Genomic DNA, 16,803 nt, shown 5'->3' on the forward strand with positions numbered 1-16,803 from the left:
ATTGTATTTGATCAAGAGTGGAGCAAGTAACACACACCCTGACAGCCCGACAGCTCGACATCCATGTCATTTGTTTGAGAAAATATACATATACATATTATTATATATATATATATATATATATAATTTCGAATCGAAGTAATCGTGTCAGAGCCAAAGCCAACCAAAGCCAGAGTTGGTCACTTCGTCTTGAGCCTTGTACGTGAGAGTTTGTTTTGTCTTGTGCTCACTTTAACCTACCATTTTAATTATTATTAATATCAGTTTAACAAAATATTATTATAATTATTTTTATATACGTCATTTCAATTAAACAAAGTTTTTTAATACGACAGTATTCGTTGATAAAATAAAATCTCTCTGGATAGCCGAGTGAATTTCCACATCTGGTTTTATTAATCGAATAAGTGTCGTTATTAATCAAGAATAGTCTTTATTATTGAATTAATAATTTTTAAAACAATAACAACAGCAACAACATTACGTTTTATATATTTCAATAAATAAATAATAGTGTGATGATTAACTACAGTAGTGACTTGTCAACGAGTGTGGAAAATAACAGGTTAGTTTCATAATTTCAATTTTATTTAATCACATCAATAAATTTATTTCATTTATTTAATTTAAAAAATATTCTACTCCAATATCTATTCTATTATTATTATTATTTTAACAATAGTGATGATAATAATTAAGTTTGTGTAATTGAATTTATTCATCTCCTTTATTTTTTAGAATTAAATTATTGATTTTTGTTAATAAAGATTTTATTTTCACCGGCTTGGCGATTTATTGAGACACTACCTATATATCTATACCCAAGCTCATATATATTTTTTTTCTCATTATTTGCCTGAGATATACTTTTAAATTCATTTTAAGCATCATAATAATATCCCTAACACTATATTATATTATACATAATGTATATACGTAGCCAGAATCTTGATGGAGGCTTCTGTAAGATAAGAGGTTTAGTGGTGGGTGTTGTTTAGAAAAAATTTATAAAATGATTTTTTCATTACCCACAGGGTAATGATAATAATAATTTAAATTTTACTTTGAAAATTATCCATAAAAAATGCTAGCTTTTATGTTACACAAGAATTCCGTTTGAAAAAGCGTTGCGGTAGTGTATTTTGCCTGGAATCTGAAATGTTATTTTTACCTGAACTAATCTAATACACACTTAAAATTTTTTTTGGCTTTTATCAAAATTAACAACATAGAGTTTAAATTAAAATAAAAAGACTCGATAACAAAATAATTATTTAAAAGCTTTTTTATTAAATTGAGTCAATTTTTGAAAAAAATCATCAACTTGAATAATTTATCAACAAATTGATGATTAATTCCGTGATTGATAATTTAACTCGATGAGTTATTATTACTACTGGTATTTTTATTTTTATTATTATCATTATCTTTACCGATACTTGACGTAATAAAATACTGTCTTAAAAATTTATTTATAATATAAAAACGTGATTTAGATTTAAAAAAAAAAAAAAATAAAATAAAATAAAATAAAAAAATTTTATTGGCGATGCCCACGTGGAACCGTAATTTGATATTAAATTAATCTTAACCTCATTTTTCTCACCTTGAATTTTGCAGATGAATTTTAATTTCAATCACAAATTTACAAAATCCTATTTAAATATTTAAATTAACGATTATATACTTTTTTATTAATTTATAAATAATAAGTTCTTACAGAGAAAATGCCATCACTGAACTTTATTCATTTTATAAAAATAATAATAACTAATTTATGGAGTTGTAAATTTTATGATTTTAAATTTTTTCATAATTTATAATAGTATTAGTCATGGAACAAACGTAGACAATGAATAATAGAGAGAGAGTCTGGGGCTCAGATAAAAAATGAAAATTTTTAACATTAATTATTATTTTGGGTCCTTAATAACATAAAGTAAATTCTAAAAAATTCATGTAATAAATTTTAAAATAAAATGAAACAATAATATCTGTAGAATCATAAATATCTTTAGAGGCTCGTTATTTCTGTTCTTGGAGGAAAAAATTAGAGTAATTCAGTCGATATTCTCTTGTAGTATCATCGAAAGGTTCGAAAGTATAACAATATAATAAAATAATATTATATATCGGCATGAGCCCTGTCCCACTTAACGGTTTATGACATGTAACAGCAACAGCAGCAGTACATATAATAGAAAGACTAAGTCAGCCAATACACCACCTATATATAGTCAGTATGGATGTTATTTAGCACATTATTGTTTACATTTACTCAACAATACGGTCCCAAATATTTAAAATTTTAGTTAATTTTTAAAGATAAATATAAATAATTTAAATAACAATACTTTCACATTAATTTACGCTGGTATTTATTTATATTTTTTTAATAAAATTATTAAAATACTTTCTCCGAGAAAAACTTGGTCATTCAACGAGTGGGAAACTCTGTAAGCTATAAGGAATAAATGGGAAGCTATAGGCTATCATTATAATTGAAATAATTTTTTTTTATTTTATTGTAATTACAGTGTGATATAATAGTTTAAGGGTGATGTGATATTTAAATAGCAAGAGGAAGGGATTTAATAAATGCTGAGTATATAAATATGTATTTAGTACATACAAGGTTGTATGTAAGATAGTGGTTGTTAAGAACCCGGTAGTAACTTAAAATTTCTGCTGCAATCATCTTAGTTGCTAGATTTTTTTTTTTTTTTTTTTTTTCCCTTTCCTTTCCGGAAAGATAATTCTCCCTTTAAACAAAGATTACGTATTGGTATGTATCTTTAACAGTCATGCGAATTTTAAATGACGCAATACCACAATGGGTGTATCTGTAGATAGGTAATACATATTTATTATTTGAGACGGATAAATAACGTTTGGTAATCTTTTTAAATTTGTGTTTTTTTAATAATATATATTAAATAATTTACCCAATTAGTTATCGCACTATAACTATATAAAAACATCACCCGACTTTCTTTATCGTTTTATATAAAATATTTATATTTTATCTGTTTAGTTAAAATAAATATCATTTTGTTGAAAAATGAATCAACTATTTCATATAAACTTAATCTCTTTTATTGTTATTAAAATTGTTATATATATATATATATATATATAAACAGTAATTATCTCGTAAATTACTAGTTGGATAATTTTATCATTTTTAACACATCACGTGATACTACTAAATAATCGGAAAAGTTGTAATAAACTTGGTAATAAGATTGAATAGGAAAAAATATACAGAGATAAACTACAAATTTACTTATTTATCGATAAAAATCGTAAGATTATATATTATATTATAAAATTAATGGAATTTTTGTGCTAAAATTGTCTTATTTATTTAATTTCTCAGACTTGCACTGCACTCGTCACTTGGTGCATGTCTACTCTAAACTGCACGACAATTATACAATTACGTAATACGCTTTTACTTATGTATATGTTTTAGTATTTATTCTTTATACGTTTCCGCCAAGTTTTTAAATTATTTTTTTCTTTTACTTTAGCAAGTTTGGCAACTCCCAATAAGCAATCATATATTATTATAAATATATATTTAAAATAAACTTAAAAAAAAATCTATTTATATTTTTTTACGACGTAGTTGTATTAAAATTAACATAAATAATTAGGGAGACTTGAAAATTAAAAAATATAATTCCATTGATAATATAATAATTAATGATAATGTGTTGATGTTTATTCACTGCAGCTATTGGTTATTATGAATATTAAAATATGTAATAATAATTATTTTTATAAAAAAAAAAAAAAAAACAAGGAAGAAATCATGTTTTTTATTTTTGACAGTGTCAAAAAGCATGCTATTTATTTAATAATATTTTATAATTTATAATAATATTATTTTAGTGCAACAGGTATTTTAATGGGTCAGTTTATGAAAACCTGAATAATAATAATAATAATAATAATAAAAATATTTATTTCATTATCAAGAATCTTATTATCATTTATTGCGCGAGCATATAATGTATAATGTAACGACCTTGGAGATAGGATTTATAAGATATACTGTTTAGTTGTATGTCAAACACTTTTACAATATTATATAGTGAAATAGTGAAATACCTTTCTCTAATATCTCACCGTTAAATTTATTACGAGAGCACATGTTGTACATGTTGTAATATACTCTTATAAGATTGTTTCAATATTTATATTAATAATATTAATATATTTGTTATATATATATATATATATATATATATATATATATATATATATATATATATATATATATATATATATTGAAATTTAAATTTGTCTTTTCGGAAATTATTAAAGATGTGTAGGTTTTATTTTACAGGCCGATACAGTAAAAAGTATAAAGTAAAAGTAGAAAGTGTTTAATCAAAAACCTCTCGGCGGTAATGTTAAATAAATCCCAATCCATCAGATAGTATGTAATTCGCTGAAATTACTATTACGCGATACCTGTAAGAAATAATAATAACAACATATTGACAGAAACTAAAGAACGTCCTTTGATCAAACGGTCGAGCAACTCTCGTGTAACCTTCGCCTCTTCGTGAACGATAACTTAATTACTAGTAATATATGTATACATTTTTGTTAGGGATATTATATACATATACATATATTTATATAACACACCATAACAAATCAGATAAAATAGAACAATTTGAATTACTCTGACTAGACTGTGTTCAATAAAGTAAATATTTTATTATTGCATTTTATAGTTTTAAATGTTCTAGAAATACTATCAATACTATTGTATAAACTTTTATTATTCTTTTTTTTTTTTTTTTTTTTTTTTTCAACTTGTAATAATTAGCGAATGTTAATGAACCAATGAGACTTTTCTAAGACCTTGGAAATTTCCGTAATAGTATTAGAGAATGTGAATTAGCTAATAATTATATGCTATATATTATTTGATTTTGATAAAAGAGATTCGCCACTTACTCATCCTTGAGGTCCTTGCCCGTTTCAAGGTAGACTAGGTTATTTAGCAAAAATATAATATACAATATACAAAAAAGATATTTTATCTTCACAAAGTAGTTTTACGACTCTATCTTTTTTTTTTTATTTGTATTTAAAATTGTTCCGTACTTTTAGGTCACTAAAATTACTTTACTTTTACATGATTTTTTATCATTAAAAGACAAATAAGAGCATCTTAAATATTTGTTAACTAAATGATAAAATTAATAATTATGATTCATTTAATAATAAAAGTTTAGATGTTAAGTAAAGTTGATGCAATAATAATGTATGAGGATGGAATCCCAATGTAATAATGTGTGATGGAGTATCGTTGCATAATCTCTATAGTTTTTATTATCGAGTTTTTAAAAGTAATAGCATATAGCCTAGAAGTAATATATGTACCTAGTCCGTTTACATTTAAAAATAAAAATAAATCTCAACAGTCCATTAAGACACCTTACCATGTGTCGTTAATTTAATTATTATTATTAAATCAAATATATAAATATATAGTCTAATGATTTAAATATAGAATATTGATTATTAGACTTCTGGTTGGATAACAATGGACTGAATCGTTGACCTCAATCGATACATACCAATACTAATTAAATATTTTCCACAATAAACTTGAAAAAAACAAAGACGATGATGATGATAATAAAATAAATAGATTTAAAAAAGTTAGATTGAATTTATATACATACTTTACATATTCAATTTACGGTTCATTAAACGGTCGTCGGCATGATAATATGATAAAATATGATAATATGATAATCTTCTTTCAACCTATTACTATCTCAGTCAAGTGCCGATGACACCAGCACACAGTACATGATATCATAATTATTAGATTACAGCTGTCTCTACAAATGCAAATGCATTTTTTTTTTTTTTTTTTTTTTTTTAATTCCCTTTACTCAACTTTTATTATTTTTAAATAATAACAATAAATGTATAATAAAGGGCGGGGGCGGGGGCGAAGGGGGGTTAACTACCCTTCGACAGTCTTTATGTCGCCACACGTATTCGTACTACCTTGCTGCGTACCTTACCTTATCATAAAATAATAATCAATACATCTATCCGACGATAACAAATATTATTTCCTTTTGTATATTAAATTCAGCTAAACTAAAATTTTGTCTGACGTCTAGTAAATCAGTTGATATTATGTATTATGTAACGTAGCTTGCTATTTTATATTTATATTAATTAAAATAACCTTCCAAGGACACTTTCGACGATCTTGAATGAATTTTCACTTGTTGTGACACTTAAAATATTGAAGAATTGAAAAATTGAGGACATATCAATAATAATATAAATATTAATTCAATCGTTTATAATTATTATTTATTGTGAAATTCATTTTCATTTAACAAAATATTTTTTTTAAATAAAAAATCAAAAAGTGGAAAAAAAAATTATGTAGGGAAAAAGTGAAAGGCGTATCAGAACATTTAGTAGGCTGAATTAATTAAAAAGTAAATGTTTTTATTGTGTTTGTGTGTTTTAAAATTTTATCTTTATCCAGATATCATTATTTTTTTTCTTCTTTACAAATGATTAATTTGTTTTAACTTTTTGAAATTACGAATTAAAAAAAAAAAAAAAAAAAAAATTTTTTTTCATCATAATTTAAAATGAAGTTATATATAAAAATTTATTTATAAATATTCAATCAGAGTATGAACTTTTAACTCCTTTTAATTGAACATTGTATATAAACATGATAATGACAATTGAAAGTATAATTAATAATATAAATAACTGCGTACCTAACCGGTCAAAGTTCTCACACTCGCGGAAGAGATAACGTATTTTATTATTATTTTATTTTTAAAAGTACAAACTCGAGGTCATTCCTCCCCTCTTGATACTTGATAAATTTTAACTATTTACTGTCTCTCTTGAACTTTAAATTATAATTTATTAATAGGTTGTTTTTTTAAATTATTGAAATTTAACCGCAATTATTAATTAACAAACAATGATATAGATAATTATTACAGGAATTTAATTAAATTTAATTAAAAATAAATTTTTTTTATTTGAAATATGACTAACAGTGACAATGATTTTATTCGTAAGAATTATTTAGTCATTGGAAATAAAACCTACGGAAGTATTTTGTTTATCACGATAACATGATAAACATGTTAATCAAGTATATTCGAGGTCATGATACTTTTTTTCAAATGCAACCAGGATCTTTGATTTCTTTTAAAATGAAACTAACACAAGAGTTGTCATGTATGATAAAAGAATTGTTATATAATATATTGATAATGATAGACGTCCTTGGAGATTGTAAATTAAATATTAGTATATAAATAAATAAATAAATAAATAAATAAGAATATATATGTTTAAAATAATAAATTTTTTTTTTTTTTTTTTCCTTTTTTAATTTCAGAACGCAAATGCGGAGAATAACCTGGAATGATGAAGCCGAATTCAGCAATGCGAGTATCCTAAATAGCATGGAAAAATTTGTAAAAGCAGTTAATGAAATGGATGAAACAATATTGGTGCCATCGAGATTGCTGGATCTAGCGGTCGGTGACGCTGGAGATACCGTATGTCAAAAGGGAAAAAGCACTATTAAGGACACAATGCCCAATACCGATTTATATCGTCTTTATAATATTGTTAACACACTTAAAGTTGAGCTTTTGTGGTCACAAAAGTCCAGTATTGAGGCTCAGGACGAAGAGACTGAAGAAGAAGAGACTAATTGTCAACAAATAATTAAATATGGAGTTAATAATCTAACAGTTTCTTCACCTCCAGTATCACCACCAACACCATCGACAATAACTGGATCTGAAAAATCTGGTGAAGTTGCTGCTGTTAGATTGGGTCACACTCGGTGTCCAAGTACAACCTCTATGCAGAGCGCATCTTCTGTTATTTCGAGTTTGAGCTCCAGCGATTCCGATTCTGACATGGGAGTTGAAAATGATTCCGGACTGGAGAGTGAAGATCAGCCAGACAGATTGGCTAATCAAGCTGCTGAAAACTTTCGACGTCATTTACGTGGTCTCCACCGCAGTATCAAGCGTATGACCCAAGCTGCTGAATATCTTGCACTTAGATATCAAGCTGATGTTGGTGGGCCCGTTTAATTTTATTTCACTTAAAATTTATTTAATAAATAAATAAATACATTAGATAATAACAACAAAATCATCCGTCAATAATACTTATAATAATTCGATTTCTTAGTAAATTATTATTCTTCCCCCCTATAATCATTCCTCCTTTAAAGTAATAATCATTCAATTAAATTTAAATAATTTTATAATTTATAATAATAATAATAATAATAATAATAATAATAATAATAATAACAACAACAACAACAACAACAACAACAATTATTAAATTTCAGTAATAGATTAAATAAAATTTATCATTTTATATATTAAGAGGAGGTATGTTGTAGTAATTTGTTAGTAAATAATTATCTCATGTGCTAATAATTTAAAAAGAATAATATCTAAAGAAATACAAAAATAAGTTTATTATTGTCTTAAAAAATATAAAATAATTTTTTTTCTTCTTCTTCTTCTTCTTTGTCAAAGCCGGGTGGATAACAATTATCATTTAATTTTTTAAATAATATGCGAGTGAATACGTGCGATATTTTTAATTTTAATTAAATGTTTAACATAATTCCTCATTATATTAATTAATAAATTAACAGAGTATTACTATCAAAATTAATCCTGTTGTATATTTTTATTAATTTATTATTTCATTATTTTATTCTGACAAAATTATTATTTTTCAGAGGATTATGATATACATACTTAATTAATCTAATATTATTGTGAATCTCTCGTTAAGCTTGCTACTTTTATTATTATTATTATTATTATTATTATTATTATTATTATTATTATTATTATTATTATTATTATTATTACTATTACTATTACTATTATTGTGGTCATTTTTTTTTATTTTTCATTTTGTTAATACAACGGATAATTATTTGGTTTTTAAAATTATTTAAAATAAACTAGAACAAATTAATAAATAAAATAATTAATTAAAAAAACAATACAATCAGTTGATTGAGTTTATTGACAAAATTATAAAAATAATAATAAATGTATCGTTATACTTGACTGATAAATTGTATACTAAGACTTGCTCTTAATAACATATTTAAAAAAAAAAAAAAAATCGAATAAATAAATATAAAAAAAATAATGAAAAATAAAAATTTAATAATGCGGGTGTCGATAATGTGTATATAGAGTTCAATTCCCTTATTATTTATTTTTTATTACACAAATATTATTAATCAAATACAAAAAATATATTTATAGTTGTAAAGCGGATTTCAAGAAATTAACCCGCTAAATGAAATCTGATAAAATTTAATTTTTTAAAAAATTTATTAAGAAAAATAAAAATTTCATTAATTCAATTACTCATAAGATTTAATAATGATGATGATGATGATGATGATAATAATAATATTATTATTATTATTATTATTATTATTTGATTTGTTACTTAGTGCATTTTGTATTTGGCATTTAAAAAAAAAAAAAAAAAAAAAAAAAAAAAAAAAAAAAAGAGCTTATAAAATTTTATTTTTATTATTTATTTTATTATCCAACAATACCTTTAAATAATTGAAAATTTCATTACTTTTTTAATCTCAAGAATTTTACTAATAAAAAAATTAACTGAATGACTTGGTATTTTTGTAAATAATTCTAATAGTCTTAAACTTTTATAAATTTGTCATCGCCATGATTAATACTCGTTTATATATAAATTGATTATTAAGAATGCATCAGCATTTTCGCAATATTTATTCATTTTCGTTGCAACATACTTTTCATTTAAATGAAATATTTGTTGATATGTTATCATATGAACACAGCTAAACTAAACAAATTTATTATTAATTATTGGTAATTAAAGGTGTGTATGATATAAACGTATTAATTACGCGTATCATTAAACGATTTATATTACAACTTACAAAAAATTTTATATATATTTACATACATGTGAGAGTTTAATTGACAAAATCATTTATTATAAGCCAATGTTTATACTTTTGATTTTTATTGTTTAAATTAAAAGAAAAAATAATCTATCTATATATCTGTATAAAAAAATTTTTTATCAAATTTTCAGTTTATTATAAAAAAATTATTATAAGCCACAGACATTCGATAATATATAGTGGAAACAGCGGAAGCGCAATGATAAATTAAATAATATTAACTGTTAGAGGCGTACAATCTGTTTTTAGTATATATTATTTATAATATGTCCTAAAAAATTTATTTTGAAAAATGCAGTCATAAGAATGATGAGTGATTTTTTAAAATCAATAATTATTAACTGAGATTTGTTGTAGCGACAATATCTCTCAAATTTTCATAGTCTGGATCACGGCTAAAAAATTCAAAAAGTTGACCAAAAGTTGGTCTTTTTTCGGGTAAATACGACCAGCAACTGAGAATAACGCTGTAAATTTCATCGGGGCAATCATCTGGCTTAGGAAGCCGTACTCCATTTTCGACTAACTTAATTACCTATTGAAGAAAAATAATAATAATAATATAAATAAAATAAATAAATAATAATAATAATAATAATAATAATAATAATAATAATAATAGTTACATCTACACCACGTTGATCACCATAGGGCTGCTCTCCGTAAGTAAACATTTCCCAAAGTGTAATACCAAAACTCCAGACATCACTGGCATGAGAGAAGGTACCGTAATTATAAGACTCGGGTGCATACCACTTTATTGGCCATTTACCACCTTGAGTTGCTCTGTAATAATCGTTAGAACCAAAAGTTCTAGATAAACCAAAGTCACTAATCTTAGCTTGGTGCTTTGATGCCAGAAGAATATTTCTAGCAGCTAAATCCCGGTGTACTAGCCTCAAATCCTCGAGATATTTCATACCACAGGCAATCTGCGATGCCCAAATTTTAAGTTCACAATTAGAACTTATACGATCCGGAAATTCCAATAAATATGCCAACATTGATCCCAATCTTACCAACTCTTGAACCTTTAAATAAATAAATAAGTAATATTAGCAAGCCAATAAATAATATATAATATATATTATAGTACCATCAACATTGGTGGTCCCTCAGAAAATCCTATTAATTTAACAATACAATGATGATTTAAATTCATCATAAGCCGTGCTTCACGAAGAAATTCTTCTCTGGTAACATTATTATGCGAATCCCGTAACGTTTTTATAGCCACCGATTCAGTTTTGCCAGATGAAGTCTGATATTCTCCTTCGTAAACTTCTCCGAATTCACCTTCACCGAGAACCTGCCGTAGAATTAAATTTTCACCAGGAATAAAATCTTTAAAAAAAAAAAAAAAAATAAATAAATAATAAAATAAATTATTTTTTTTCAAGTACATAATAATCACCATGAATATAAGAGACGGTGGAATTAATGTTTGAATTTAAATTAGTATCTACTGAAGAATGTTGAGGAATATTTTCGGTAGTAGCCACCGGTTTAATGTCCATTTGAAAAGATAAATTTTGAAAATACGATTGAATTTGTGATTCAAGCTGTGATGATGGTGTTGCTGATGTTGCTGGTGTTGCTGGTATTGCCGGCAAACTTCGTGGACCACCAGAACCCTTTCTTTTTGTCAAAGTATTCTAAAATGTCATGAAATATTTTTTTTTTTTTTTTTTTTTTTTTTTTTTTTTTTAAATATATATTAACTTAAGGTTTTAATCCCGAGTAAAATAATTTAAGGAAATTACTGGATTAAAAATAGAAGGCGGCATTTCAGGAATCGGAGGTCTCGGTTTTGGAGGAATAGGATAAATAAGTGGGCCACGTAATCCATCGGGCATACATCTATAATGCTCTACAACATGCTCCAGTGAATCAAGATACGGGCCATCATCAATAAATAAATATTTACCCTATAATAATAAAAATATTTAAGTATAAAATTTTTATTTAAAAGTTTTATCATTTTACCTTTTTTTGTATTTGATAATGAAATACTTGATTGTGGTACATAACGGTAAGGACATAAGTTCCGACAGAACGATCACTAAATCTTACTAGAAATGATCCATCTTTATTACCATTTTCATAAAGCAAACTTACAGCTTCAGGACGGCTTAATGTCCCATGATACCAATCAGATCTTTTTTCTCTTGCTGCTGGTGTATCGTAATTACCTTAATCATTAAAAATTTTTAATTTATCAATTACAAATAATTTATTTTATAATATATAAAATATACATACATAATAATTCAACACATTTATAATGACCATTACGTCTGGCAAGATCCGCTGGAGTATCATCAGCAATAGTACGAGGATGTGCAGGAACATTCATTGACAACATTGCCAAAATAACGTCAATGTGTCCAGCTTTTGCTGCTTCATGTAACGGTACCATTCCTTAAAAATTTTTTAAGTTTATTCATATTTATTAAAAATATATAAGTATTAATATTTATTACCAGTTGATGTATTTCTCGCTTGAACATTAGCGCCTCCTTGTATAAGTAATCTCACAGTGTTTGGTAAATTACTTTGACAAGCATACTAAATATTAAATAAATTTTTAATTAACTAATTAGTTTAAAAAATTAATAAATAAAAATAGGGATTAACATACTTGATATTTTTACAATTTCAGCAGCTCATAAATATATATATATATATATATATATATATATATATATATATATATATATATATAATTATTAAAAATGGATAAAGATTAAGATATAATACTAATAATAATAATAATAATAATAATAATAATAATAATAATAATAATAATACTTACATGTAATGGAGTATAACCAGCAGAATCACGGCAATTAACACTGGCTTTACTTTCAATTAGCTTTTTCAATATTTCATCAATTCCATCTTTAGCTGCCAAATGAACAGCCGTTTGACCTAATTCATTTTTTGCATCCAAACTTCGATATCCACATTTTAATAATTCTGAAACAATAGTGTAGTTTCCTTCACCAGTAGCACGGTGGAGTAAATTAGTTCTCCCGTGTCTACGAGTATCAGGAGGCGGTGGTTCACCTTTGTAACCTTTTGTCAAGCTAACATTTAAACCAGAACCTTGTTTTTTATTTTTATAATGCTCAATAAGTGTCTCTAATCCATGTAATGGTGGTTCAGTCTCTTCTATACAAAAAAATGCATCCTCTTTGTGTTTACGAATTTGATAATGATGAACCTGTTGGTTCCAAAGAACAGACAAAACGTAATCGCCAATTGATGTCCTACTTTCTCTTACCAAAAATGTACCATTTTCATTTAATTCTAAAATAATAATAATAATAATAATAATAATAATAATAATAATAATAATAATAATAATAATAATAATAATAATAATAATAATAATGATAATAAAAATAATAATAATAAATTTATATAGCAAAATAACATTACCATTTTTAAGAAGACCTTCTGCGTCATCGCGAGACAATTTTCCATGGAACCAACACAAATCAGCCTCAGGATTCATTTTCAAAATAACAAATTAATTTTATTTATTTTTTTTTTTTTTTAAATATTTATCTGATTACCATGTCAACACATAATTGATAAAATTCATAGACAGCTATACATAATATTCTATCTATATAATAATAATTGAAAACAACAATGGAGGATAGAGGACTGATATGTGATAGTATATACTTGCGCTTACTAACACAAGCTCTTGCTGTCACACATACAAATATGTATATTTTGTAATAACACTTTGAGCGGGAATTTTTAAAATAATTTAATTATTAATTATCAATATTTATTTTGTTTTGCGATACTACTCTGGTGATTTTATCTATTTAATTTTATTATTTTTATATATAAATACTATTGCGTACAACTATACTATAAATTATAAAAATATTACATAGAAAATACATGTGTAACTTTCTAAAATAATGGTGTATTTAAAAATCCATAAACTACATTGAGTAAAAACAGTTAATTTGAATTAGATCGTAATTAAAGATAATGAATGTTGAAATGTCGTTAAATACTTATTATATGGAATTAAAAAGTAAACTTTGCGAGTACCAACATCAAGATATACTAAATACAGTTAAAGTTGTCACGCATGTTGTATCCATCCACTTGTATTATTTTACATCTACTTATATGTAAAAAAAAAAAAAAAAAAAAACATAATAATAATATAAAAGGTATAGATTATTATTATTATTATTTATTATTATTATTATTATTATTATTATTATTATTATTATTATTATTATTATTATTATTATTATTATTATTATTATTATTATTATTATTATTATTATTATTATTATTATTATTATTATTATTATTATGTGTAGGTCGTCTACAGTTTAACACCCAATATAATTATCACTACTATAAATATATAAATGTGCTTTTATAGAGTTGTGTAGAATTAGTATAAAGAAAAAAAGAAAGAGAAATAAATAGATAAAAAGAGATGACGATAGCCCCCACTAGGGGTTGAATTGTAATAGTATTGGTGACAGTTGGTGTTGCTGGTTGTTGCTGCTGCCGCCTGCTACCTCCAGAGTTCCAGACGTTCCAGACCTTCCAGACCTAGACTGTCGGTCGCTCCTGCTTCAGTCGGTTCAACTCGATTAGTGTAGTAGTATAATAAAAATGGATGCTTTTAAACGTACGGTGATATGATCATCATCGTCTTCTACTTTTTATTCTTCTTTTTCTTCTTCTTCTTCGTCTTCTTCCACTTTCCAATGATTTAATATAAAAGTTAAAATGACCAAAGAAAAAATAATAATCATAATTAAAAAATCAGTAGATCACTGAAAAAATTAAAGAAGAAGAAGAAGAAGAGGAAAAAAAAAAAAAAAGAAAAAGAAAAGTGTGTTATTAATTATAAATAAGTGGATAATTTACAAGTTAATAGTTGTTAGTGAACAATACAATGTGTATCAGTTATGAAAAAAACATCAGTAATCAGTGAATTGTTAACAGATCTTATCAGCTACAATGGTGGATAATAATTGTATTATCGAAGGAAATGTCAAATTTCGTGATGGCAAAAAAGTTTGTTTCTTTTATATTAATAATAATAATAATAATAATAATAGTAGTAGAAGTAGTAGTATTAAATTGATGACATTTTTATTTTTTTATTTAATGATTAAAATTAATAATTATCAACATCATAATTGAATATCGTTTTATATCCAATTATTATAAGTTTCTCCTCTGTAATAATAATAGTAATAATAACAATGAAAATAATAAAAACATTATTATTGATGATAATAATAAAATGATAATGATTATGAAAAGTAAAGCCGGCTGCGACGCCAGTTCGCGCGGCGGGCAGATGCGCGATTACACTCTCTTTCTTCTGATTTCATTCACACTCTTTTTTATTTTTTCCGCATTGCCCTGATCCTGTATATAACGTTATTATATGTTATATATTATATGTTCGTTGGGTCATTCTATATTGGCTTTTGGCTTTTGGCTTTTTTATTCTCAATTCTACTTTCTTTCTTTTATATTTATTTTATTTTTACATTACATGTTAGTTTTTATTTTTTTTATTATTCTCCATTGAAATGTTAAAGATTTATTCTGTATGTTTAGAAGAATATAAAAAAAGACACCTTCAAGTATATACACGCTCCCGTTTCTCTATTTCCTATATTTTAATACATATATAAAACTATATAAATGTGTGTATGTAATTCTGTGTATATAGGGTGTTACGGACAATTTGGAGCGTGTTCGAAATATCGATTTCTTTTTTAATTGCTTTTCTTGTTAGAACTACTGTTAAAAAATATTATTTAATATTTAAAACCAAATTCATATGCTTTATCATTAAAGATTTATTTTTATTTTTTAATAAAAGTTAATTAAGTTGAAATTTATTTTAATATTTAAAAACAACAAAAATTTTTGCTCCAAAAAATTTATACGTATATAACTTATCTTAGTCTAAATAATTTACACTTATCAATATATTACGTTTATAAGTAATGTTTTATTCTTATTCTTATTTACCAAATAACAAAAGTACAATAACAAATAAAAATATAACAAAGTTATTGAACGTAACTAGAGTATAAACTATCCGATAATTTTAATTATACTTGATAATATTTAAGAAAAAAATAATAATAGTAATGCTAATAAATTTTATATTTATTATTTTCAGTGGAAATTGCGTTGGTGTGTTATGCGGAAATTATCTCCAGTGGCAGGTAAATAATAAAATAAATAAAACAACCATCCAAAATTGAGTGCAGCTGAGATTAATTTTTATTTTATTTTTAACTCTTTTTAATTTATTTAAATAAAGTGAAAGCATAAAACCATAAAACCATAAAACACATGAGTTGTTAATAAATCATAGTACTAGTTAAAAAAAAAAAAAAAAAAAAAAAACTCACTTTCATTGAGTGAGTAGTATTTGAGTTTGAGAGAGTAGGGTAACGTCCAGTCTAATATTATTATTATTATTTATAATAATATGTGATGATGTAGATTGTATAGAATGGGATTACTCGCCGCCTCATTTAGAAATCACTAAAAAGTATCTCCAATAAATGTATGTGTATTTATATGGAAAGGAAAAGGAAGTGCTGGCGGTGGTAGAATTGCTACTACTGTTAGTGACTAGATAGATATGTTGAGGGGCTGGAGGATTTAACAAATGTCTATTTTAAAGCTAAAAAAAAAAAAAAACCTTAAACTTGACTGTCGACCACGCG

General features: G+C 24.7%; 3 protein-coding genes across 5 annotated transcripts in view; 2 read left to right on the forward strand and 1 right to left on the reverse strand.

Annotated features, from left to right (window-relative positions):
• Window positions 1–8,230, forward strand: LOC141526899 (uncharacterized). Of its 2 annotated transcripts, none has more exons than XM_074242046.1 (2): window positions 1–565; window positions 7,427–8,230. In XM_074242046.1, the coding sequence occupies exons 1-2, from the start codon at window positions 519–521 to the stop codon at window positions 8,136–8,138; spliced, it is 759 nt and encodes a 252-aa protein (XP_074098147.1). In that variant the 5' UTR covers window positions 1–518; the 3' UTR covers window positions 8,139–8,230. The 2 variants fall into 2 exon arrangements, with proteins under 2 accessions (XP_074098147.1, XP_074098154.1); XM_074242053.1 differs by having other exon boundaries at window positions 1–198.
• Window positions 8,231–9,583: 1,353 nt separating this feature from the next.
• Window positions 9,584–13,880, reverse strand: LOC141526860 (tyrosine-protein kinase Shark-like). Of its 2 annotated transcripts, XM_074242003.1 has the most exons (10): window positions 13,490–13,877; window positions 12,861–13,357; window positions 12,529–12,613; window positions 12,308–12,466; window positions 12,032–12,237; window positions 11,809–11,973; window positions 11,460–11,700; window positions 11,142–11,389; window positions 10,672–11,076; window positions 9,584–10,580 (listed from the first exon to the last, which is right to left on the reverse strand). In XM_074242003.1, exons 1-10 carry the CDS (start codon window positions 13,563–13,565, stop codon window positions 10,383–10,385), a joined length of 2,280 nt encoding a protein of 759 aa, XP_074098104.1. In that variant the 5' UTR covers window positions 13,566–13,877; the 3' UTR covers window positions 9,584–10,382. The 2 variants fall into 2 exon arrangements, with proteins under 2 accessions (XP_074098104.1, XP_074098109.1); XM_074242008.1 differs by lacking the exon at window positions 11,809–11,973 and having other exon boundaries at window positions 13,490–13,880.
• Window positions 13,881–14,465: 585 nt separating this feature from the next.
• The window catches only part of LOC141524693 (uncharacterized), an 8,900-nt gene continuing 6,562 nt past the window's right edge, over window positions 14,466–16,803 (forward strand). The window contains exons 1-2 of the mRNA XM_074238692.1: window positions 14,466–15,118; window positions 16,248–16,293. Of these exons, the coding sequence (XP_074094793.1) occupies window positions 15,062–15,118; window positions 16,248–16,293 (103 nt within the window). The 5' untranslated portion in view covers window positions 14,466–15,061. The remainder of the gene's footprint in view (window positions 15,119–16,247; window positions 16,294–16,803) is intronic.

The sequence above is a fragment of the Cotesia typhae genome, unplaced genomic scaffold (assembly GCF_013202065.1).
Source record: "Cotesia typhae breed Kobodo isofemale line unplaced genomic scaffold, CoteBio_Ctyphae contig_11, whole genome shotgun sequence".
In the NCBI taxonomy this organism is placed as follows: Eukaryota; Metazoa; Arthropoda; class Insecta; order Hymenoptera; family Braconidae; genus Cotesia; species Cotesia typhae.